General features: G+C 38.2%; 2 protein-coding genes across 6 annotated transcripts in view; one reads left to right on the top strand and one right to left on the bottom strand.

The window, feature by feature from the left end:
- Positions 1-18247, top strand: part of LOC128616730 (testican-2-like) — a 55689-nt gene extending 37442 nt beyond the window's left edge. For 3 of the 5 annotated variants that reach the window (XM_053639508.1, XM_053639509.1, XM_053639511.1), the window contains exons 2-9: positions 2585-2699; positions 5986-6091; positions 6902-7028; positions 9456-9575; positions 9683-9901; positions 10069-10131; positions 11304-11441; positions 13696-18247. In XM_053639508.1, coding sequence (XP_053495483.1) covers positions 2585-2699; positions 5986-6091; positions 6902-7028; positions 9456-9575; positions 9683-9901; positions 10069-10131; positions 11304-11441; positions 13696-13844 — 1037 coding nt within the window. In that variant the 3' untranslated portion in view covers positions 13845-18247. Of the gene's footprint in view, positions 1-2581; positions 2700-5985; positions 6092-6901; positions 7029-9455; positions 9576-9682; positions 9902-10068; positions 10132-11303; positions 11442-13695 lie in introns of all 5 variants that reach the window. The other 2 variants (XM_053639507.1, XM_053639510.1) reach the window with 1 other exon arrangement.
- A 1037-nt stretch (positions 18248-19284) lies between these two features.
- Positions 19285-24182, bottom strand: sar1aa (secretion associated, Ras related GTPase 1Aa). The gene is made up of 7 exons (XM_053639512.1): positions 24008-24182; positions 23186-23308; positions 21867-21986; positions 21713-21778; positions 21473-21576; positions 21244-21375; positions 19285-19876 (listed from the first exon to the last, which is right to left on the bottom strand). The coding sequence occupies exons 2-7, from the start codon at positions 23241-23243 to the stop codon at positions 19760-19762; spliced, it is 597 nt and encodes a 198-aa protein (XP_053495487.1). The 5' UTR covers positions 23244-23308; positions 24008-24182; the 3' UTR covers positions 19285-19759.
- Positions 24183-24878: the final 696 nt, after the last annotated feature.

Here is a 24878-nt window from a genome sequence, read left to right as displayed (position 1 = left end):
GTTATGTAAATACCAGAAAAGGACTAGAGACTACGATTCCCATCAGCCACTGCACCTCACCTGATCACGTCACATGTCTGTCTGCTGATCACTTGTACACAAGCCACATTTTGCACTGCACCCATTGTCTTGCGTTTGTCTTATGTGCTGTTGTTATGTTGTCTAGTGTCTTATGTTATTTCTCTATGCCCATAGTTCATATTTCATGTTTTATGTATTTAGTTGATTGTGTTTTCTTTGATTAAACTCTTTATATGCACTTGCATCTGCCTTCGTCTCCATAACCTGACAGGACGCAAGACCGTCACAATGGATTCAGCAGATTATTTTTCCACCCAAGAGAAAATCTTGGAGTCCCTGAGGTTGGAACCAGAGGGGAGGGAATCTTGGATTAGGGCCACAGAAACATGGCTGAAAGCATAAGATCTTTCCCCACTCTCCCTCCCCTACTGTGGATCTCACTCAGCCTCCCTGCTCGACTGAGGATGCTGCTCAGCCTCCATGTTCAGCTGAGGACACCGCTCAGCCTCCCGGTTCGGCTGAGAGCTCTGCTTTGCCTCCCTGCTCTGCCTCGGACGTCAGTACGCCAGGCTTCTCTTCGGACTTCGCGCCACTTTCCTTCTCCGCTGAGGACATCTCTCTGCGTTCATGCTCGGCTGAGGACGTCGCTCTCCCATCCTGCTCCACGGAGGACGTCGTTCTGCCTCCAGGCTCTGCTGAAGACGTCACTCCGTTTCTCTGCTTTGCGCTGCATGTTGCTCCCCCTTTTTGCTCCATGGAGGACATCGCTCCCCCCTCATGCTTCGCGGAGAGAACTTTGCTCCTCCTTCTGACCTTGCGGAGAGCATTGCTCACCCCTCAAACTCCATAGTTAACGTCACTCCCCCCTCAGACTCCGCCTTGAGCTTCATTCTCTTTGCTGGCTGTGTGGTAGCCGTTGCTCCATGCCCAAGCCAGGCCGAGGATATTGTGCCATCTCTCCGCGATACAGAAGAGACTGCCCCGCATCCGTACCCCAGACAACGTATCAAACGTCTTCTTTCTGGCCCCACGAAGGTTGACACTTGATTGAATTTGGGACATCTGCTACATATTGAAATATAGGCACTAGGTTAGCATTCGTGACTGATCGTACCTCGTATATATATTCGGGACTTTTCCTACCTCGTGTATATATATATATATATATATATATATATATATATATATATATATATATATATATATATATATATATATATATATATATACGAAACAAAATGAATTACTCTGTCATATTCAAGCCATTAAAATGCAATTAAAATTCGTTGTAGTGCTTCGATTCTGTATATAAGTTTAGATTTTTTCTTTTCCTTCAGATGATCAAATTGAGAATCACAAACTCCCTGGAAACCAGTTAGCAGCTTTGCTCATGTGAGCGAGCTGTCAGGTTGAATAATAAGAGCTGTGTGCACTGGTGTATGGAGTCCCATGCTCCAACAGAATGAGTGGGCTGAGGACTATTAAACCCTCAGAGTGACAGCAATGAGAGAGAGGAATGTGACAGGCAGAAAAAAAACAACACACAATCCATCCTCACCAAGCCACCAGCGGTTTATAACATAAGCCATCAGCATCACACAAACAGAAAGCTGCTCAGGAATGATGGTGGTTGCTTTGCTTTTGAAAGTCTACCCTATTCTTCAGCTTTAGTTTTCCTTTGTTCAGTATGCCATTGAGATACTGTCTTTCTGCACAGCATGGTTAGTGAAAGCTGAGGGAAAGAGAAGAGGAGTGATTTTGTTTTGATGAGGTACGATCAGTCTCGAATGCTAACCTAGTGCCTATATTTCAGTGCGATGTGTGGTAAGATGTAGAATGTTATTTTTTTTTACTTGTGATTCGAGCACACTTTTGAAACAGATCTCTTTTTCTCTAACAAAGCATGGACCTTAGCTTGTAGTGTTCTCTATCTCTTACTTTCTGAGTCAAGTGGTGTTTTTTTTATTGTCTTGAATAATTCATATTTAGTTTGATCGAAGATGCTATTTACGATCTGAGTTTCATAAAATAAAGCTTCTAACTGGATCTAAAACCTGATGTAAACATGTTTTTGGTGCATTTTATTTTTATTACTTTTTATTAGTATCCAAGTACAGTTAGTACTATTTTCAATGTTGTGGTTGCTGTTCTGGTGCAGACATTGGGAAACTTCCAACAGTAGCATTTTGTGTAATATTAATAGAGATAATGTGTTAAAGGAACAGGTTATAAGGAAACTACAACAATTTTTTTAAATATTTGCTTCATAGGTTATACTGTATAGGGCAGAATTGTGGTGCTGCCTGTAATGTTGCTAGTGCTGGGTTTGATCCTGAGCTCAGATTACTGTCTGTGTGGAGTTTCAAGTTCTCCCTGTGTTTCACCTCTGGGTCTGCCATGACCCTGATCAGGATGAGGCAGTTAGTGAAAATGAATAAATGAATTTGCTGTATACTGTATATATCCACTGAAGTCTCTGTCTACCTTTCATCTGTGGTATGAAGAGAATGCTATAAAAAGGAGAAGTTATCAGTAGTTAAGTTACATTTTCATTTCCCAGCAGGTGTGGACACCACCAAGGACCCATGTCAGAAGGTGAAATGCAACTGGAACAAAGTGTGTGTGTCCCAGAACTACCAGAGACCCATGTGCATCAACCGCAAGAAACTGGAGCACAGGCAAGTCACAAGCATGCTGACCTCTGAAAATACACACACACAAAAAGAAACTCTGAAACAAAATGGTATCAATGAGCTGGTCAATTCAAGCCATAGGTGTGTATAAGCTATAAATAACTTAAAAATAGAACTTTGATCACTGTGTGATAAATTTTAATGGCCTTAGTAACTTAGTAACTGTCACATTATCTATTTTTATCACAAGGTTAGAATTTAATGCAAAATATTATCAACTTACTAGATATCAGCCTAGGGTTATAGGTAATTTAAATTGTGAAATTTTATTTGGCATACAAACCGTTAAGATTGTCTTTTAGGTTGACTTTAATGTATACTATTATACTAGTTAGTTTGTAACATTAAAACTGTTACTATGCTTACTATGGGCTGTCATGGAGTCAGGCTTCTTTGGGAACTATTTATGTTGACAGAACAAAAATGAACAAAATATTTGGCCGTATTGTGTCTGAAATGTCAGTTACTCGATATTCATTTCTTCTTTATAGAACAGTTGTATAAAAGCAATATCACACTTGCAGTCATGCTGTTGTACTGAATATCAGCATGGCTGTGATTACCTGTGGCAGCTGTGCCTACGGCCAAATCACAGCCGTGCTGTATAACACCACTCTTGCTCGTGCGATATTGCTTAAATATAATATCAGTGATTAATGCACATAAACCCTATTATGAACAGCCATTCATCAATATTTGACATAAATAAACTAAATTGCTTTGTGCCTTTTAAACCTTACAAATATTACAAAGAGAAGGCATGGCATAAATAGTAACAGATCTATAACAGCTATTTTTGAAATACATAAAGAGGTTACTGAAATGAAACATCATTTACAGATAATTTTAGGGCACAATAGCCTAAATGAACCATTTCTGTAAATGCACAATTTAAGTTAAGTAAGAAACACCATTAAATATTACTGTGTTACATAACAAAACAGTTGCAACTAGCTCAAAGCCTGTGACAGAAATAGCACACACTGCTTCTCTTTCATCTCATAGGATTTAATACATATATACACTGGTGAATTATATTTTCATTTACAAAGAAATATTAAAATAACAAAAATCGTATAATTACCCACACTAATATTTTTCTCTTTATTTTTATAACTATTTTCTGTGATTTTTCATGGGGAAGAAGCGTTCTGCTGCTGAAGTAAAATCGAATGTGTCTAGCGTTTTTCTGCAGCTTAAGAGTACTGCAGAGACACACTGGAGTTCAGTGTACATGTCACAGGAGAAACGTGAAAATAATTTTAATCATTTGAGCAGGCAGAGACCTTATTTAAGTGTGCAATTGTGACCGTACTTTGTATAATGTTTGCTTTGTGTTAATATTTTTACCGGACAGTGTGTCCGGCAATTTTTTTTATTTTATCGGACATTTTTCATTTTTAACGTTCATAAACTGGTATTTACCAGCTAATAAAAACTCCGGTATGAAAGTAGCCTTAGGAGACTCACTAATGTGAACCTGAATTTATAGGCTTCAAATGGTATAATTGGCAAAAGTAGGACAAAAGTAATGGTATCCTATAAAAGCAGGAATAGGTAGTGTGATCTGTGATAGCTGATGCTCTGCAATAACTGAGCTGCATTACTGGGAGATTTAGTGCACACTGTGCTTTGGACGTGCTCTTTCATCTTTTAGGCATTGTTTTGTCATTTTCAGCTCTCTAAACTTTGCCTATTATGTTCTGTGACCGTGCTTGGTATTTTATGGCCGATTGGCATTTATCAACATGCACACACGAATACAAAAAAATCAGCTCTAGCAAAACGTTTGTAAATGTGGTGGGAATTTTTCATTCTGATTTGACCTATGGAAAATGTACACAATAAATGACTGATAAATGAGGCCTGGCATGTCCAAAGTGTCCGTAGTGTGTGAATGGGTGTGTGAATGGGTGTGTGAATGTGTATGTGATTGTGCCCTGCGATGGATTGGCACCCTGTCCAGGGTGTACCCTGCCTTGTGCCCGATGCTCCCTGGGATAGGCTCCAGGTTCCCCTGTGACCCTGAAGGAAGGATAAGCAGTATAGAAGATGGATGGATGGATGGATGAGGCCTGGTCATTCTGTATTCTTATATTTTGACATTCATTTTCACCTGTAAGTACATGTAACAGCAAAGTGAAGTCATTTCTATCTGCCATATCATCCATATAGACATACTGTGTACCGTGATGAAATCAATCCTCATGCACTGTTTTGCAGCACACAAAACAAAACAGCAGTACCGTACACAGCACTACATAAAGTAGTGAAAGTAAAATAGACATGCAACGTTTCAGACATGCAACACAAAAGCTAAAAGTTAATACAGAGGACAGTGTATTGAATACAAAATACACACTTACTGTACTGTAGAGGCAGCAGGATGAACCAGATTGCATAATTTATACAGCATAGCTTATGTATGTGCAAATTGGTAGACAAAGAAAAAGCGGGAGACCTGGGTGGTATGCTGAACAAAGGCCTTCCAGTTATACAATGTTTCCATGGTTTATAAATGTAGTATTGTTTTTTCTTATAAACATATTTCAGGCATGGACCATCAATCACAAAATAACAGTTCTGAACGTCTGAATTTTTTTTTTTTTAAATTAATATTGTAACGCATTACTGTATGTGTGTGTATTTTCTTTTTGTAAATGCATATCCATTTGGGTTCTCATGTGAATGGTGAATACACATGTGAGGTGATGACTGTGTTATGTGTGTACTTAAGGTTTGTGTGCCACATTTATCTAGTGTACAGGAGAACATCTTTAAAAAGCTACAATGGAATTGCCAGCACTAATGACCTGAAACATCATTGCCTGTAGAGTTTATATCTGTAGCAATGGGCGTTTATTTCCCCCGATGTCTGGGTTCGAATGTGAGCAATGGGGGAGAGCGAGAGAGAGAGAGAGAGATGAGGGAATGATATTGCTTGGTTCTTTCTCTCAGCACCATTAGCTGTTGATGGAGTCTGAAACAGCATGATCACATTATGGGTCATTTTTGTAGCTATAAGCTGTTGAACAAGGAATTAAATGTTATCACTTGGCTTTAGTACACTTCCTTATGGCTGTCGGTGCTAATAGGATAATGGTCTAACAAGTACATCATATTTATGTAGAGCTTCTGGATATGCCAATACCATGAAAAAGTTTGCGCTAAAAATATAAATGATTATAATCATACATTGGGGCTGACATTCAAATCAGTGGTACAGTGTACAGGACGTTCCACTGATCTTCTGTGTTCTGGTGAATTGTAGGATCAGGCAGCCTGACACGAAGCCTCACGTAAGCAGCTGTAAACCATGTCCCCTGTCAGCCTCAAACCCTGTGTGCGGATCTGATGGACATAACTATGCTTCACAGGTACACAGACATGTGCAAATACACACTCTAAACTCACAAATACACACAAAATGGTGCATTAGCACTGCTGATTTTCCCATCTTGCTCAACCAGGAACCAAATCAAATATTTATACGGGTGACTAGAGTTAAGAGCGTGAGAGAGAAGTGAAGGTGGGGGGGACTGAGGGGGAAAGCGAGAGCAGAATCAGAAGGAGGGAGGAAGAGAAGGTGGACAGGATGATGCTTGCATTTTGCTTTATCACTCTTGTGCACAAGGTCAAAATTAAAAACAATACATAAATCAATAAATCCAGCAGCAGGCGAGTGATCCGCCGCTCAAATCATCGAAGGCCATTAATCAAACTGCTGCATTCAGCTACAGCAAACCTCTCTCACACTCACACCCACACACTTAACAACAGGCACATTCCAACACACACACACACACACACTCAAAATGGACATTCTTGCTCTTATAAGGGAAAATGCTCCATTCTACACCTGCAGCATAAAATATATACTCAGGCACAAACATCATTAATATTAATGTTACATGTTATATGTGTTTTGTGCACTATACAAAGATGCTGTATATTTTAGGACTTAAAATATACAGTATATTTATACAAATAAATTGACAACATATTACATTATAGTCCGTTTCCATGTTTGTGTGTATGTAAATGAGGGAGATGGACATAATGGAATGGCAATGAAGTGAAAGAAAGCATTGTAATTTTATTTTAATCTCTCTCTCTCTCTCTCTCTCTCTCTCTCACACACACACACACACACACACACACACACACACACACACACATCTCTCTAGTGTAAGCTGGAGCAGCAGGCATGTTTGAGTGGTAAAACGCTAGCTGTTAAGTGTGCAGGACCCTGTCCATGTGTTAGTGAGCCTGTTCCAAAACCTGAGACAGAAACACCTTCTGTTTCCAAACCAGGTGAGTACACACACACACACACACACACACACACACACACACATACAAAGACTAATGTAATGGTATATACTTTATCGTTATTGTTGAGCTTAGTTGAATTTTCACTTTTATGTAAGTTTGTAAAAGCCAATAGGCAACACTGAAATACACAATTTAGATTTTTGGAACATGTTTTGGATTGCTTTTAAGATTCATCTGTCACTGTTCATGTTCTCTATTATATCCTATCCTCCTAGTGCTGTTTGAATCCTTACAGTATTTGTAAGACAAACCAATTTAAAAATCAGCGATCCTGTACTTCACATGATCAAAATATTTTTTTTGAAATAAATTGAATCATCTTGTGCCAAAGTCTCACAGTTCAGTCCCTCCAGGATTTTGTGATCGCAGAAATGAACGCATTCATCACGCAATTCAGAGGAGCTTGCAGTTTTTCAAAATCGCCATGTGACATCATCAGAACATGCATTCACCAAAAGCTCTCTTCGATTCACGTGCGCTGAACATGAGTACTTCTAAAAGGTCTCATTTACCAACAAACATCATTGTGAAAGACCGTGCAAAACAATTTCATGCAACTGCAATTTTGCCAATTCTAGTTGTTTTCTGAAAAAAAAAGTACAAAAAAACTGCAAATTGCATCAAACATTTTGAAAAAAGCCGCAGAAAAAGCATTTTTGGCCACAGCAATCACAAAAAAAAAAAACGCCATGAAATCCTGTACGGACTGACAAGGTGGAAATATGTGTGGAAAAAGCTGTCAACTGTGTTTTTGTGATGGTACAGTGATAGTAAACACTACAAGTTTCCTCCGAAGCACAGGAACACAGCATGATAGTGTTGACTTTTTCACTGTCCATTGCTGTCAACAGGGTATCTGCAGGTGTCAGCACTTCAAATTTAATTCTTTTTAATACCATATTCAAGACATTTCCAAAAACAATTTTGAGACTTGCACATCACTTCAATCATGCTACATGATACATCAGCTATAATGGATTGTGTTCATGTATATACATCCATTTCTGGATTTAAGTAAACTATAGCAGGGTAAACATCTAGAGAGGGATATGGGAGACCAGAGCAAATATCCTTTTTGCATTACCATTTGCTCCAACAGTGAAAGAACAAAAAAGGCCAGTATTTCTTTCCCATGACTTTCCAAGAGAGGAAAAATAATATAGACAGATGGATTATGGCAGTCATAAGAGAAAAAGCTCTCAAATTTACCATCATGCCCTCAGCAGCTATATTAGACAGCAGTGTTTACAAGTTTTTTGTAATCTAATGACAGTGTAATGTAACAAGTAATGTTGTAAATATACATACATTTTTGTAAATAAGAATATATATATATATATATATATATATATATATATATATATATATATATATATATATATATGTGTGTGTGTGTGTGTGTGTGTGTGTGTGTATTGTGGAATTTCTTTCAATTCTGGCATAGTTCCGGGGTAAGACCTTTTAACCAACTTCATGCTGTTGAAAAAGTTCTATGTAAGTGTTGATTTGATTGAACAGGGTTTGCAGTAATCAGGCCTGGTTGCTGAATCCCATTATGAATGCAGTTTCATAGATTTGGGGAAATACATTTTCACACAGGCCCAGTTGGTATTGGATAACTTTTTTGCTTGAATAAATAACATTATCATTTAAAAACTGTATTTTGTGTTTACTCAGGTTGCCTTTGTTTTATCTTTATCTGGAACATGTTAGTATGAGTTATACATAAAAAGAGAAGAAGTCAGGATGGGATAAATACTTTTTCACAGCACTGTAGCTACAGTACATTATATAAATATAAAATGCTGCCACAGTCTACAAGTCTTGCCAGCAGAAGTAGATGATCTTTTTGCACTTTGCAGTGAAGCACATAAAGAATATCGGGTAAAGTGGAGAAGATGAGCAGTGGAGTTGGGATTAATCTTAACTTGACACTGAGGTTTAAATTACAGACCAATGCACTGTGTACAGTAATGAATGAGTGTCCCTTTTCTGGCCGAACAATATTGACTTCCACTCATTAGCTAATAAAATAATAAATTCATGACACATTATCCCTGGTAAATCCATTTCAATTTTAGGATTTAATACTACAAAATGTGGAAAGGTCCAAGGACGGTGAATACAAAGATGTCTGCATATTATCTTTGGTTTCTTTCTACTGTCTCTTTTTCTGTTTTCTTTTTACATTTTGCTCAGAAGAGGATGGGTTTTGTGTCTGGTTCCTGTCAAGGGTTCTTCCTTGTGTTGTTTCAGGGAGGTTTTGCTTGTGACTTGAGCCTCTGGCTTGCTCACTGGGGGTCTAGGTCTAAGCCTGGATTTCTGCAAAGCTGCTTTGTGACAATGTCTATTGTGAAATGCGCTAAACAAATAAAATTTAATAGATCCCCCCCCCCCCCTCTATAGAGAGCTGCACGGGACAGGACTTGGCAGATTTGGGGGACAGGCTCAGGGATTGGTTCCAGCTTCTCCATGGCAATGCTAAAATGAACAGCTCTGGCAGACAGGGATCAGGAACAGCTTCAGGTTAGTAACAGCGCATATTTTATCTTTTAGTGACAATAAACACACGTTGACTCACTAGGTTATTATACACACATACATTAAGTGATCTCCTCCTGCTCCTGCTGCAGTGTTTGAGAAGAACTTGGTGGCAGGCTGCAAAGATTCGATTGGCTGGATGTTCTCCAAGCTGGACACCAGCAATGACCTCTACCTGGACCACTCTGAGCTGGCTGCTATAAACCTAGAGAAGTATGAGGTGTGTATCAGACCGTTCTTCAACTCCTGCGACTCGTACCGTGATGGCAAGGTGTCCACGGCCGAATGGTGTCTCTGCTTCTGGAGGGAGAGTGAGTTGATTTAGGATCTCTCTTTATCTATTGATTGGAGGAGATATAATTCTCCCATTTTCACATTTTGATGAAGCTTTTATTATGACGCTGTGGAGTTATGCAAAGATTGTTCTGGTAATTGAGACATTTTGATTACCATTTGAGATGAGTCTTCTGTCCTTTAGAGCCCCCCTGTCTGGCTGAGATTGAGAGACTCCAAGTGAAGGAGGTAGCCAAGAGGAAACCAGGTACATCATAGTGTGTGTGTGTGTGTGTGTGTGTGTGTGTGTGTGTGTGTGTGTATTGAGTAATTGTGTAATTTCTGCAATAGGGCAGCAGAAGGTACAGTTTGGGGTTGATTAGGTCGATTACTGGCCACTGTTATGGTTTTACTGCTAATTACACTGGGATTATGGGGCTAAAAGGAGAATAAGAGATAGAGAGAAGCTTAACATTTCCCGGGGGCTTTTTGTGTGTGTTTGTACGTGTGCTTGTGTAGCTCAGCTGGAGGAAGAAATACAAAAAACAAAAAACAACAACTATATAACTGTTTTTAAATCTAAATGAAAAATGTCCATTATCATTTTAAATTAACCTTTAATAAATTGTAATAATGTATTATTATTGTTGTTATTGTTGTTGTTGTTATTATTATTATTATTATTATTTACAACTAGCAGGCTGATCAGTTCTTTTATTATTTTCTCACTCCCTTGGTCCGTCTTTCACAGTACCTCTTTGTCGCCCTGTCATATGATCTCCCCACTCTCATTCTGTTTTAGCTGATGTATAAGACACCTACATTGAGCTGTAATGTAGACTGACTGTGTTGGATGACAGATGTCCCCTCAGGAGGCACAAACAATGAACCAGTCATAATGCTGTCACTGGTTTGTTAACAGTATCCATCCCTGTACAGAAGACATGTCTCTGGGTCTACAGAAATTCTATTCGATTCATATATGGGGGAAAACACATTAAAATTGAAATCACCTTTTTAACTTTACCACAGTTAGGGAAAAAGAATTTACATGTTACATGTAAATGTACATTTCCTTCATACTGTACATCGGCCCCCAAACCGAACAGAAAGGTTTTTGTGCTAAAGGACACAGTGTCAATAACAGCCTGCTATCACTGGGATCAAACCACAGCCTTTTGCTCTAGCTTCAGTCCATTAACCGGAAATAGCTGGAAGAGTCTTTCTTTGGCTACTGATAAGCTTTCTTATCTTTTTTATAAATGCTTTCTAATCTCATATCTCTAAAGTGCCATTCATGTACCCCATCTTTCTCTGACATCACTGTTCAACAATAATCACTAATATATACTGCTGTTTCAATGACTTATGCATAGCTGACTTCATGCTCTCACAAAAATACAGAGCAAATGAATATTTAACAATGCTCTTTGTATGTAGGTATGTTCATCCCGAGCTGTGATGAGGATGGCTATTACAGGAAGCTACAGTGTGACCAGAGCAGAGCAGAATGCTGGTGTGTTGACCTACATGGCACTGAGGTCACTGGGTCACGGGTTCATGGCAAGCCTGACTGTGGTGAGTGGTATATATGGAATAAAAGCAATGTTTGGTAATTAGGCATTTGGCAATTCATTTTCAGTTTAAATAGCCTTGATGATCAAAATGAGAAACAAAATGATTGTTGCTAATACTTCAGGCTCTACTTTCAACCATGTGTAAGTGTAATATGCTTGTATATTGTGTAGATATTGCTAGTTTGGTTGGGAATAAGCTGATTTTTTCCACATTTGTGATCTGTGGGAGTTTTTCATGGTCATAAATGAGCAGTGCAACAGGAGGTTGTGGCATTTGAAATCTGTAACATGCTCCACACTTCACAGATGGTCACAAAAATATAAAGAATATATTACTGCAATCTTATGCTTTGTGCCAATAATCATGGACATTTCTGACACTCAATAATATAAATGTGTAAGAACACAAGGCTGGACAAAATAAAAGAAACCCATAACAATATATTAGTATCAAGGAGCTAGTAAGGAGTAGGGTCAACTCCTGCCTCCAGAACAGCTTTAATCTTTCTTGGAATGCTACCATACAAGTTCTGAATGGTTTGTGGTGGGATGTTGGACCATTCTTCAAGAGGAAGGAAGTAGGTGTACTTTGTTGTCTGCATTCCAGAACTTACGATTGACTAAAGATTCAATGATGTTGAAATCTGGTGATTGGGGAGGGCATGGAAGGTGCTTGACTTCATGCAGGTGCTCATCAAACCACTCTTGAATAATTTCAACAGTATATCTTGGGGTATCATCCTGGAACATGGGAATATCATGAGAAAAGAGTGTTTGCATCACCTGCTCCTGTAAAATTGCCTCATGTTGGCTGTTAAACATGGAAAGCAATTATTGGATGTATTGATTTCCATGAGATTCACTGCCCTTACCATTATAGCAAAGGCCAACAGCATCCTTAATATTTCAGATATTATCCTTAGGCCCTTGGGTAAAGACTTGTTGGAGTTTAATATTAGTGGTATTACCTGTTATAGTGTGTGTTTTGAAGTGTCCAGAACTCATTCATTTTCAATTACAGCTGTCTATTTTAAAGTATGCATAACAAGCATACTAAATCATAAAATAGTATGCCCTTTATGGTAACAGGTATCCTATACAATTACAATTCTTATAACAGGTATTACTATACAATGCTTTCTTGAACTCTTTTTTGCACTGGTTTAGTAAATATAACATGCAAATATCCGTAATCATGCACTGTATTTGATCATATAACATTTGTTAATCCAATGTGATTTTCACTTCTACACTCTGAGGCAGTTTCGCAGATTTGATCACTGGAGCCTGCACTTTAATATGCTACAGACTGAAATATTGCCCACGTGCTATTTAGATTATAAGATCTTTATTAAATTGTATTTTGTAGTGTTTCTTGCTAGAAACCATTTACATGTGTGTGCTGGTAAGTGCTGCCAGCATAAAGGCATAAAGGCCACTTTGATTAAAATTATGGTGTTTTGGACACAGCGCCCCACGACCCTGCAGTATAAGTGGTATAGAAAATGATTGGATGGGCACAGCACAGCACAGCACAGCTCCAAATTTAATTAAGCTTATTAAATGTTAATAATAATAATATCCATCCATCCATCTTCTATACCACTTATCCTTTTCAGGGTCACGGGGAACCTGAAGCCTATCCCAGGGAGCATCGGGCACAAGGCGGGGTACACCCTGGACAGGGTGCCAATCCATCGCAGGGCACAATCACATACACGTTCACACACCCATTCATACACTACGGACTCTTTCAGACATGCCAATCAGCCTACCATGCATGTCTTTGGACTGGGGGAGGAAACCGGAGTACCCAGAGGAAACCCCCGCAGCACGGGGAGAACATGCAAACTCCGCACACACAGGGCCATGGTGGGAATCGAACCCCCAGCCCCTGGAGGTGTGAGGCGAACGTGCTAACCACTAAACCATCGTGCGCCCATCTGCACATCAAACAACACCACATGGGGTCACGACCCCAAGGGTGAAAACTTGTGCTACCCCCTTTCTCCTATCATCCTATACTTTAATAGACTACTTTAGAAAATACCTACTTTAGGAATGAGGCTGTAGATAGTCTCCAAATGTAATGATGAGTTTATATTTTATTTATATTTATATTTTGGATCACATACAGTTTGTTAGAACTTGTATATTTCATTGTTCGTATTGGACACATACAGTTTGTTAATGTTTCAGCCATTCAAAAAGCTGTCTACTGTGTATATTCACAAGTGTCTCTTTCTCTCATGCAGATGAGTTAGTGGGCTACTCTGGAGACTTTGGCAGTGGAGTGGGATGGGAGGATGAAGAAGAGAAAGAGACAGAGGAGAATGCAGAAGAGGCTGAAGAAGAAGAAGAGCCTGAACCAGAAGAGACTGATGATGGAGGATACATCTGGTAGACAAAGTTCACCATTATCAATGCACCTGTGCTCCTCAAAGCCCATTTGTTATCAGTCTTAATTCATTTAAATAGCATATTGCTTGAAGGAAGCTGTTGGAAAGGCTTAATGGGCAGTTTTTACACATATTTATTATCGATTTCGGTTTTATTCTTTAAATTCTCATGCTGTTGCTTTCTCAAAATATACAAATCTGATCAGGTATTTAAAAAAATATTTGAAATTAAATTGAAATAATCACATTTAAGCATTAAATCATGTTGCCTGTCTGAGCTTATAGCCACATAATGTGCTGAGTATAATGTGTCAATCATTAATCAAATCTCAAATAGTGATGTGAATGGAATTCTACACTGCTTTTAGAAAGTCAGACTAGGGAACCTGCTTGCTTATAACTGAGAAACTTATCAAACTGGTCTGTAGAGCACTACATTAAACTCTGACTGAGAGGAATTTAAAGAAACATGGATGGGTTTTTATTCCGATCACAGGATGCCTCACATGTGCTTGTATAATATCTACACAGGAAGTGGCATTGCTGTGCTGAGGAACAACCAAAGGGAATCACCAGTAACTTTTAATTAATGTAATTAATTTATTTATTTCATTACCTCTCCATATTAGACAGGCATGAACACAAGGTTGTCTCAGTACATTTTCCTATTCATAATGATCTATAATAGATTTCTGTCCACAACATCACAATACATAATACAAACAAATAAACTCAGAAAAAAAAGAAACGTCCTCTCACATTCAACTGCTTTTATTTCCAGCAAGTTGCTTAACATGTGTAAATATTTGTATTAACATAAAAACATTCAACTGAGACATAAACTGAACAAGTTTCACAGACATTTGATGAACAGAAATGGAATAATGAGTCCCTGAACAAAAGGGGGTCAATATTAAAAGTAACAGTCAGTATCTGGTGGTCACCAGCTGTTTTAAGTACTACAGTGCATCTCATCCTCATGGACTGCACCAGATTTGTCAGTTCTTGCTGTGAGATGTTACCCCACACTTCCACCAAGGCATTTGCAAATTCTCCATCACATCTGGGGGGGACATGGTTACATGTAATTTTCCACTGCAAGGACGATCAGCTGTCCTTCCTCTCTACCTGTAGCACTGTCTTAGGCGTCTTACGTTACAGACATTGCAGGTTAGTGCTCTGGACACATCTGCAGTCCTCATGTCTCCCTGCAGCAGGCCTATGGCATGTTCATGCAGGTGAGAAGGAACCCTAGACATTTTACTTCTGGTGTTTTTCAGAGTCAGTAGAAAGGTCTCTTTAGTGTCCTAAGTTATTGTAACTGTAACCATAATCACCTACCGCCTGTAAACTGTTAGTGTCTTAAGGACTGTTCCACAGGTGCATGTGCAATAATTGTTTATGGTTCATTGAACAAGCATGAAAAACATTGTTTAAACCTTTTCCAATAAAAATCCATAAAGCTCATTTGGATTTGACAAAATTATCTTTAAAATAAAAAGGGACTTTTTTTTTTGTTGTTGTTCCTGAGTTTATATTTAGGACCAGGAGTTGAATGTTTAAAACTTTCCGACTACTACATTTAAATTTCTGAAGGATAAGAATGAGCATAATGACCCAACAATTATTAATTTTCTTAATATTTACACACAGTCACATCTTCTGATGATAAAGATATCGTATGTGTTCATTTTCTTGAATGTCTTTTTCTTCGTTTTCTTTATACTGTACTTGAAAATTTGTAAACTCAAAGATGTGTGATTTTCTCATGCCTTTCGCAAGATAAATGAGGTCGCTTGATAGTTTTTACAGAAATTGCATGTTCGTTAAGAGGAATGTACAGTTACTGTATGAATGTTGAATATTATGGATCTCTGATATGACATCCTTTTGTTCTTCATCTCATTGTGAGTAATTGTGATAGACAGAGACATCACTGCAGTCCAACCAAGATGTCAGAACGGTCTAGTTTAAAGAAAAAATGTTATTGTGAACAATATATTAAGTTGTGTTTAGATTGTTATACTTGTCTTTTATTATATGGAAATATAAGTACTGTATATTGTGACATTTTGAAGGAAACATTCTTTTGACAGAACAATCTAGTGTAAGAGTTTAAATGTTAAGCAGGAATGTTAAGCAGGATTGCTGTGTGCATCATATAAACATAATGAAGGGACTGCATATTACTATTAGCCTGAGAGATTTGCTAGAGGAATGGTTAGAAGTGATGAACACATCACACACAGCGTACCAGCACTGTATCGGCTTTGTAATGACACATATTCTGTTGTGAATGTCAGATTCAAATGATGCTGCTGCCTTCTTTCATGAATCTTAAGACAAGCAGAAAAGTGGATCTTAGTGTACAACCATAGCTATCTGCTGCAATTTATTGTAATTATGCTTGCGTCATCACTGTTTACGTATGTATAGTCAGTCATGCGGTGTGCTATACAGAGGTGCTGGAATTGGTCGAATCAATGCGCTTTTATGTAATGTGAGACAATGTCAGAGAAATGCCGAGATTGTGATTAGTTGATGCTTCATACACGCTGGGTTAAAGCTTACAGAGAGATGCTACACTTATTTAATTTTGCATTCAAATCAGTAGTGTTTATCAGGGAAAAATATAACTGATTTAGTCTTAATTGAAGCCGTTGTCTCAACAGATTAAAGTCTAAATGGAATCATGAAACAATACAAAATGTTAAAAATTGCAATCTTACAGATTGGGGACAGAAATACAGAAAAACATCCACTCCTTCTCTCGCTTCACATTAACACTGAGCTGCTACTGTGTACTCATTGCTGCTTAGCTCAGCTCGTGACATGTTTTCTCACTGTGTTTGATATTTGATAATAAACCAGCACTGGAATCATTTTACTGTTTAGGTTTCTTATTAGGTTGTCTCTGTGTACTTGTTGACTTTTCAGCTATCATGTAACCATATCAAAATATTAAAACACATAAAGCTAACCCTGAGTGATCTGCATAACAGGATCACATCCATATTGTTTAGATGCTAGCACTTTGTTATACTCAAGGTGAGAAACATTCCTGGTCTTCAGCTGCTCCCTGTGGTGGAAAACGAAACTGCGTCCATATTGAAAGCATTACTGTACGTCTGAGAAACAAATCAAATCCAATCAAAGCTCTGGGGTCCAACCACAAATTCAATTTGTTGTCTACATGTGCTGATAAATGACAAAGAATAAGTGTAAAGAATCATGTTAGTGGTTTAAGATTAGATTTTCCTGCAGGTTAAAAGAGATTATGTGATGTACTTTGTACTGCGTCACAATAAGCTGATGAAATGTGGTCTTTCTGGTTCTTCCTGAACTCAAGGACTCACTAGTTTTTTCTCTTGGGTATTTGAGCTGTGAAAATGACCAAATTGCTTTGTTCTAACAACATGCAAGTAGCATGGAGAGTATGTTGGGTGTGAATAGTGGTGAGACAAAAAGAGTTTGACGCTGGGGGACAACAGGAAAAGAAGCTGTTGGTGTTGCTCGATAATACTGCCATTTTAATAGCGTTATGTAGACTGGTGTTTGGTTTGGCAGTTAGAAATATTCCAGTAGTTTCAGACTGTGATGGATTTTTTTTTTTGCCAATAGCCTTTCAAATGAAATGAGTTTTTTTTCTTAACACCACACGGTGGATCCACAAGACTGGAGTTGAAAACCCATTCTTTAGCGTGATACCTGGTTTCAGATGCACTATCAAAGGTATTGAATTCTACCATTAGCACCACATTATAGTACTAGATTAAACTGGATATTCAGCTGTTGGTCAGAGTCTGAGGTTGCATTTCGTGCCTTTGTTCCAGGATGAAAACTACAGACCACCACAATGAAACATTTGGACAGTTTGGTCTGCAAAATCACCACACTTCAATCCCAGAGAAAATTTAATGGGACAGCAGGTGAAATACCAACATAGGCTTCATGAATTCATCCAGTCAATGAAAGAGTGGGCAAAAATAGGCAGGAACTACTTCAAGGATCCTTACCCATCAGGACTGGCACTGTTATTAAGGGAAAAGTCCACCTGAAACACATTAAATATGTTTATATTGAAATATTTAGCGATTCTGGTGCTAATTTGTTGATCGGTGCTGTATTTTCAATGTTCGTGTAAGACATTAGCAGCTGTGTTCTGCTCTGATATCTCAATGGGACATTGCTAGAGTACTTACAATGGTGTTTAATAGAGGAAAAAATACTTCAGACAAATGGGACATAATATTCATGAGAAATCCAATGTAAAAATAGTGGAGACAACAAATGTTAGACCTAAAGTTTCAGAACACACCACAGCAATACGACACAACTGCACCAAGTTCTGGAGACTCAGCTCGGCAGGTTAGCGATCTAGAAGATGACGAGCATGATGGTGTTGATGACGGTATTAACACAAAGCTTCACAACCTGATCTGTTTGAGCAGAGTGTACATATGAGGATGTGAAAGAGTTGACAGACTAAGGGATTAAAGCACTGCTACATCGGTCTAAAAACCTATCTGAACAGCATTGTGGTTCATGTTGAATTTCATACACGATTGAAGATCACATGATAATTATGTCATTAAGATGTTCAAGTTGGTTTTTCCTTCAAGGTGAGGAAAATCATAACCAAGTAGGAGTTAAAAACAACTCATGCAACTAATTTATTGCTTGGAAATCTTATTTCACTGTAAACGTCATATTTCACCTGAATAGCTCTGCCAAATGCTTTGTACAACACTTTGCCAGTGGCATAACCATCTACTCATTCTTTATTAAAGCAGCAACACAAATCTTTAATGCTTAATCTTAATACTCTGTTGATTTTGAGATTTTAATGCACAGGTTCCTGTGTTCAGGTTATCATGTGCACATTTCAGTAGCGAACCGGTAGCTGAGATGGTGGTATCAAAACACAAAACGCATTGATTGTTCAAAATATTTATAGATGAAATTTTTTACACAATGAATTATTTTAAATACCGGTGAATTCCGTTCAAGGTTATGAACTGTAAAGACATATAGATTGCCATGTACAATAATTGTGTGCAAAATAAAACGAGAGATGCCAATCACATTCATGCGCTACTCACCGCTGCATATACTCTCCTATCAGCAGATATTCATAAAATACCTGCAGCCTGTGAAGAACCTGCTAACGCTGATCTGTGTTACAACAAAATAGGACCATCTACAAAAAGACAGTATATACCAGAATATATGATTTTATAAGATCTAAGAGAAAGATAAACATGTACTGATTAACAAGATATTTGAGAAGCTGGTCTTATCATTGGGTTTAGATCACACATGACAGGTTATTGTGTGAGTCACGTCAAAAGGGCAATATGCAGGATGGAAAATACGTAAGTATTTGTGATGGAAAAGCTCACTGGAAAAAGAAAAAGCTTCCATTTCAAACACAGACTATTCATGTGGAGCAGAAATTATAATGTTTAATACAAAATATGTTCATGTATTAATGTTACTTATGAAATACAGAACCAGTGGGTGTACTTGAGATGCTGTAATTTGTATTTCGTCATTTTAATAGTTCAGGGATGAGGTTCATCTGTGTAATATGTAGTAGCAGTGCCGTCTTTATGCTTATATACAGCCTAATTCTGTGTGTATGTATGTGACATGAATAGCTATCAGGCCCACAATGTCTGTTAAATACTTTAATACTGTAAATGTCTTCAGACAACATAACTTAAAATCATAATTTGGGTGGAATGTTCCAGGTGACCGGAATGTTGTGTGTGTGTGTGTGTTTGTTAGTTTTTAAAAACTATTTCTCATGCTAATACACCATGTTCTTCCTTAGTCCTTTATCACAGTCTCAGTCTCTCTCTTTTTAACGTTCATCACTCAGAGGTAGGAGTCCTTTTGAGCAGAAACCTCCGTTAACTCAATCAATGTACTGCGAGAGCCACCGGAACCCTTCTCCGTAGCCCTGTTTCTTTAGCACACTGCACATGAAGACTTCTAATGGCCGTGCATTCAGCTCCTTCAACGACACGATTCCCTGAAAAACAGAACACTCGGGATGAATATCACACTCACACCACATTCCACCTGTTTCTTATACTGAGCTACATCTGGAGCGGAAAAATACACAAATACAGTTAGACTGAACAAATAGAACACACATGCACATTTTATTGTACAGTCTTCAATAATTACATGTGCAAATTCATAAACTGCAGATCTACCAACAGCACTGTGTAATTAGACCAAAAGTGAGAGTATAAGAATATATATGATCTTGACCCTGCATTCACATGAGCAAGTGACAAGCTGCTAATGTTGCTTCTAGTGTCTCTCTGAATGTTTCACGTGTTTGTGTGTGTATATTATATATTACTGTCAGATAAACTTGATCAGAAGTGTCTTCTGAAAGAAACAAAAACAATGTGAAACTGTTGATATGATGAGGTTGTCTCTTCTGTTTAACATATATGGAGGGAGTCTCCAGTCCTAGCACTTTAGAACTTTGTTAAAATAAAAAAAAAAGAAAAGAAAACATGACTTCTTTAGTGTTGCCACATTTCTGTGGTAAACGAGGAATACTTCTTCAGGCTACGTCAGGTCTGTTATTCGGTCCCTCCAGGATTTTGTGTTTTTCTGATCGCAGAAATTAATGCAAACTCAAAGAAATGCTGCAATATTCGGAGGAGCTTGAAATTTTTCAAAATTACTGCATGTGACTTCACCAGAACGCATATTCAGCTAAAGCCCTCTTTGATTCACGTGTGTCGAACATGAGTACAGTTAAAAAGGTCTCATTTACCAACCAACATCAGGACATGCAAAACAATTTTGTGCAATTGCAATTTTGCCCTTTCAAGCAGTTTTCCACAAAAAAAGCATCATAAATTTTGAAAAAAGCAGCAGAAAATGAAGCACTTTTAGCCACAAAAATCTCAACAACAAAAAAAAAAATGCTGCAAAATCCTGTATGGACTGATTATTGGAAAACAATGAACTTCAGGGTTGTGTGAAAGTTATGTTCAATTCCTTAATTAAGATTATATTGTAGTAAAACAATAGGAAAAAGGGAAAGTGGACATTTCCGTTTTTGAGAATCAAATACTATGAAACACAAGTAGGAACTAAAGCACTGGGCACAGTGATTTCAGGGGACACTGGAAAACCTGTGCTAGACAGAACATTACTAAAACCAATCATTTTTTGCTTTAGTGCATCCTTTATGTCCTGCAGCTGTGCCACTTCCAGCTGCAGGGCATAATTACACAGGAAATAAAAAAACTGCCTGATAAACAACTGCCTGATCTTTGTTAGTGTGAATGCAGAGTAACCTCCATATAACCCCGTTTACAAAATATGGAGGGAAACAAAGTGAGAGACTATGTATGCGTGTCAGAGTCTGACCTTCCCAGTGGTCTGTCCATTAAGAGCAAAGAGCTCCCGTAGCTTGTCTTCACTCACTGCTTCCGGTCGATCGATTTTATTCCCCAACACCAAGACCGGCACGTTCGATATGGTCTCATCTGACAGCAACGCCTGGGCATGCGACAAAGATTAAGGTTAGTTTGAAACATTCAAACTGTGTCCTAAAAAGATAAAACGGTAAATAACACAAATAGGTGTAAAAACTCACATCGAGCTCAATCTTGGACTCAAGAAGACGCTGATAATCTGCACAATCGACGAGAAAGACGATCCCATTCACAGCTGGGAGGTAGTTCTTCCATACTCTCCTGGCTGCAGGAAGATCAGCACAATAACATGAGACTGGTGCAAAAGAGCTTTGTCTGAGTGGCTTCAATTTCTGTATGCTTAATTAGAACAGTTTTAATGTCAGTATAGTACAGTATATTTACACTAAAATAAGTCTAACCTTGTAAATGTCCACCAAGATCGAACGTGGTGAAAGTCATTCCAGCAATTGTCAGCTCTTCTGAGGCTAAAGAGACAAACTCGGATCAGTAATGGACATTATTTGAAAGACATTCATGTGACAATGTGTTTACGTGGTGAGAAAGTAGACTCACTAGGATGTAGTGTAGGCACATGTTGTCCCAGTCTGTCGTCTTTCAGCATGTGGAGTAAAGTCGTTTTTCCGGCATTGTCCAAGCCCAGGAACACTAGCTTCCCAGATTTCTTGTACAGACCTGCCAATTAAAGAAAGAAAACAAAAATGCTTCATGTTATGACACTGCCTCCTTAGACTGATCTAGTGTGTAGAATTATCATAAACACAACACCCAACAGGAACTGTAATAAACATACGGTGGAGTGGAAAAGTTTGCATGCCCCATGGTTTCTGGATGACACAAAGCTAAATGCACATCTTGTTGGTAATTTATTTAGACACACTAAAATGTTACAAATGAGATAAGGCACAACAAATAAAAAAAAAACACACAACAACACTGTTTCAAATGAACTAAAAGTCAAAAAGAATTCAGTATTTTGGCATGACCGTCTTGGACTTTAGACTTGATTTAAAGGTGAAATTACACAAAAACAAAAATGTCCAAAAGTCTGAGACTACACCGAAAAGCTGGGATTTTTTTTACATTTAAAATATTTAATACCAAAGATTCTACACAATTTCTAGGTCCATATTTAAATGTAAGCAAATTTTGCGATACTGACCATGTTAAGTGCTTAGTAAGTGCTCTCAAACTTTTGGAGCCCAATTCATGTCATGAAAAAATGAGCAAAGCTTGAACAACAGTTTAAGTTCAAACAAATATCAAACAGACTTAGGAATATTGCAACTACGAGGATCTACAAGCTGCTTCGACAAACACAGTTCAAAGGTCAAAGAACGGACTGTACGATACCGATATGATTAGATCTTCATATCAATTTAATGTGATACTCTTTTCTGAATATCGCAGGAATCGTCAGGTATCGGTGCCTTTACTAGTTTGTTAATACTCAGTGCAACAAGTTAGCTATTTGATGTTAAAACCCCTTTTTTGTATCAATCTTTTCCCTTCAAGAATATATCAATTTCATTTGATATTTCTGCAAACAATTTTAACAAACTAATCTGAAATTAAAATAACTCGTACACAATGTGTATTGTAGAAAAGCATTACAGTTATATTTTAGCCACCCTGGCTATAAATATTTACTTAACTGACCTTACTTTTATTATTAGGCTTATTATCTTATCTCACATTATTTGAGGACTTTGTTGTTTGTGATAATGAGGAATGAAGACTTCAAACTTAATAATAAACTAAATGCCTTGTTAGTACAGTTGGGTTTCTTCATTATGTTTAAAGGGTGTGTAAGCATTTTTCACCCAGCTGTATGTTAGTTTAGTTTAATAAATAAAGTAAAGATATAAACTTACCGAGAAACTGTAGCACGCCGCTAAAGCCTTTGTAGATCCAGTCAAATATAAACGACATTGCTGAGGCGTCCTGTGTGGAAACTAATAACTAAGAATATATTTGGACTTCTCTCACCGTGGGACCTGAAATAAAGGTTAAAAATAGAGAAGCAATAATTTAGAAACTGTGATTAATCCACTTGAATGAACAGTGAAACCGGCGAGGCCGCATTAGTGAGTCTGGTTTGGTATGAATCACTGAAAACTCCAGCACTTCCGGTATGGTCCCTCGGCCGGCAGGCTGACACGTGTATCTAGGCGAAGGGTCAATATTATGTGCCAAGTCACACGGAAACGCTAAGAAGAACCTCCCTTCTGTGGGAACATAATAATCTGTAGCTCGGTGTATTAGTTAGCTATCGACCCTTTCCTCTAATCACGTTAGCTACACAGCTACTGTTTTCGACACTCAGCGCGACCCAGTAACAAATACTTCCTAAATAAGGACAAATATAAAGCTAGCTACAAGGCTACACAGTCAGCTAATTTTTTCAGCTACAAGGCTACACAGTCAGCTAATTTAGCTCAGTTAATCCAAGGCCTTACAAGCTAACCGTGCTAAACCGTACAATACCACCACACTAAAATTTTATATATTTTATATATACATACATACATACATATGTATGTCTGAAGTATTTATGTGTGTGTTGTATACCGCTGTAGCAACGTTATTTATTTATGCTCTGTGATACAGCTCCAGAACATAACACCCTTATTATTTAACGCTAATTAGCTAACTAGTTCTCTCCAAGTCCTCAAATAATACTGCTGAAAATTTACCAGCTCGGTATATTTGCGTGTCCTCGCCCTTTTCCGAACAACAACAAACACAGCGCAGGTCAAAAATATCCTCGGGTGAGTTTTAATAAATAATAATGCACATTAGCTAAATGAATAAGCCGCTAGCTTCGGGCCGCTGTGCCAGAGAGCGTCCGCGGTAGCCATAGACAGGACACGGGAACGTTTCTTCTGATACGACAGGAAGTAAGATCAGAGACGTGTGTTTAACTGTCTATCGCCATCTGCTGTTCTGGAGGACTTAAAAAAAATATCTGCCGGTGGACGGGGCTAAGGGGTCGGCATACTTCCTGCTAGAGTGGCACTTAGCCCCACTGAGTAAGATATTTTTTATTCATCGATTTTCCGTACTGCTTATCGTACACAGGGTCGCAGAGGACCTGGAGTCTATCCCAGGGAACTCAGGGCACAAGACGGGGGACACCCTGGACGGGGTGCCAACCCATCCCACACACAATTTGCAAATGCCAATCAGCCTACAACACATGTCTTTGGACTGGGGGAGGAGACCAGAATACCCAGAGGAAACCCTCAAAGTAAGGGTGGTGAACATGCAAGCTCCACACACACAGGGGGGTGACGAGGCAAATGTGCTAACCTTTAAGCCACCGACATTTCTTCTTCTTCTTCTTCTTCTTCTTCTTTTTGTTATTGTTGTTGTTGTCCTCAATGTGGTTACTAATGTCATACAATTCAAAACTGTGCATCTTGGTAAATCTTGTTTTGATAGGCTAGTTTAATAATCTCTGGGAAATCTGAAAATTCTTTTCATTTCATCATTATCCAACAGCTAGGACTGTCAATGAGAGTAATGCTGTATGGGAACAAGCGAGTTTAACTAGCTAACATAGAA

The sequence above is a fragment of the Ictalurus furcatus genome, chromosome 13 (assembly GCF_023375685.1).
Source record: "Ictalurus furcatus strain D&B chromosome 13, Billie_1.0, whole genome shotgun sequence".
Taxonomy (NCBI): domain Eukaryota; kingdom Metazoa; phylum Chordata; class Actinopteri; order Siluriformes; family Ictaluridae; genus Ictalurus; species Ictalurus furcatus.
This window is presented reverse-complemented; position numbering and strand designations above follow the sequence as displayed.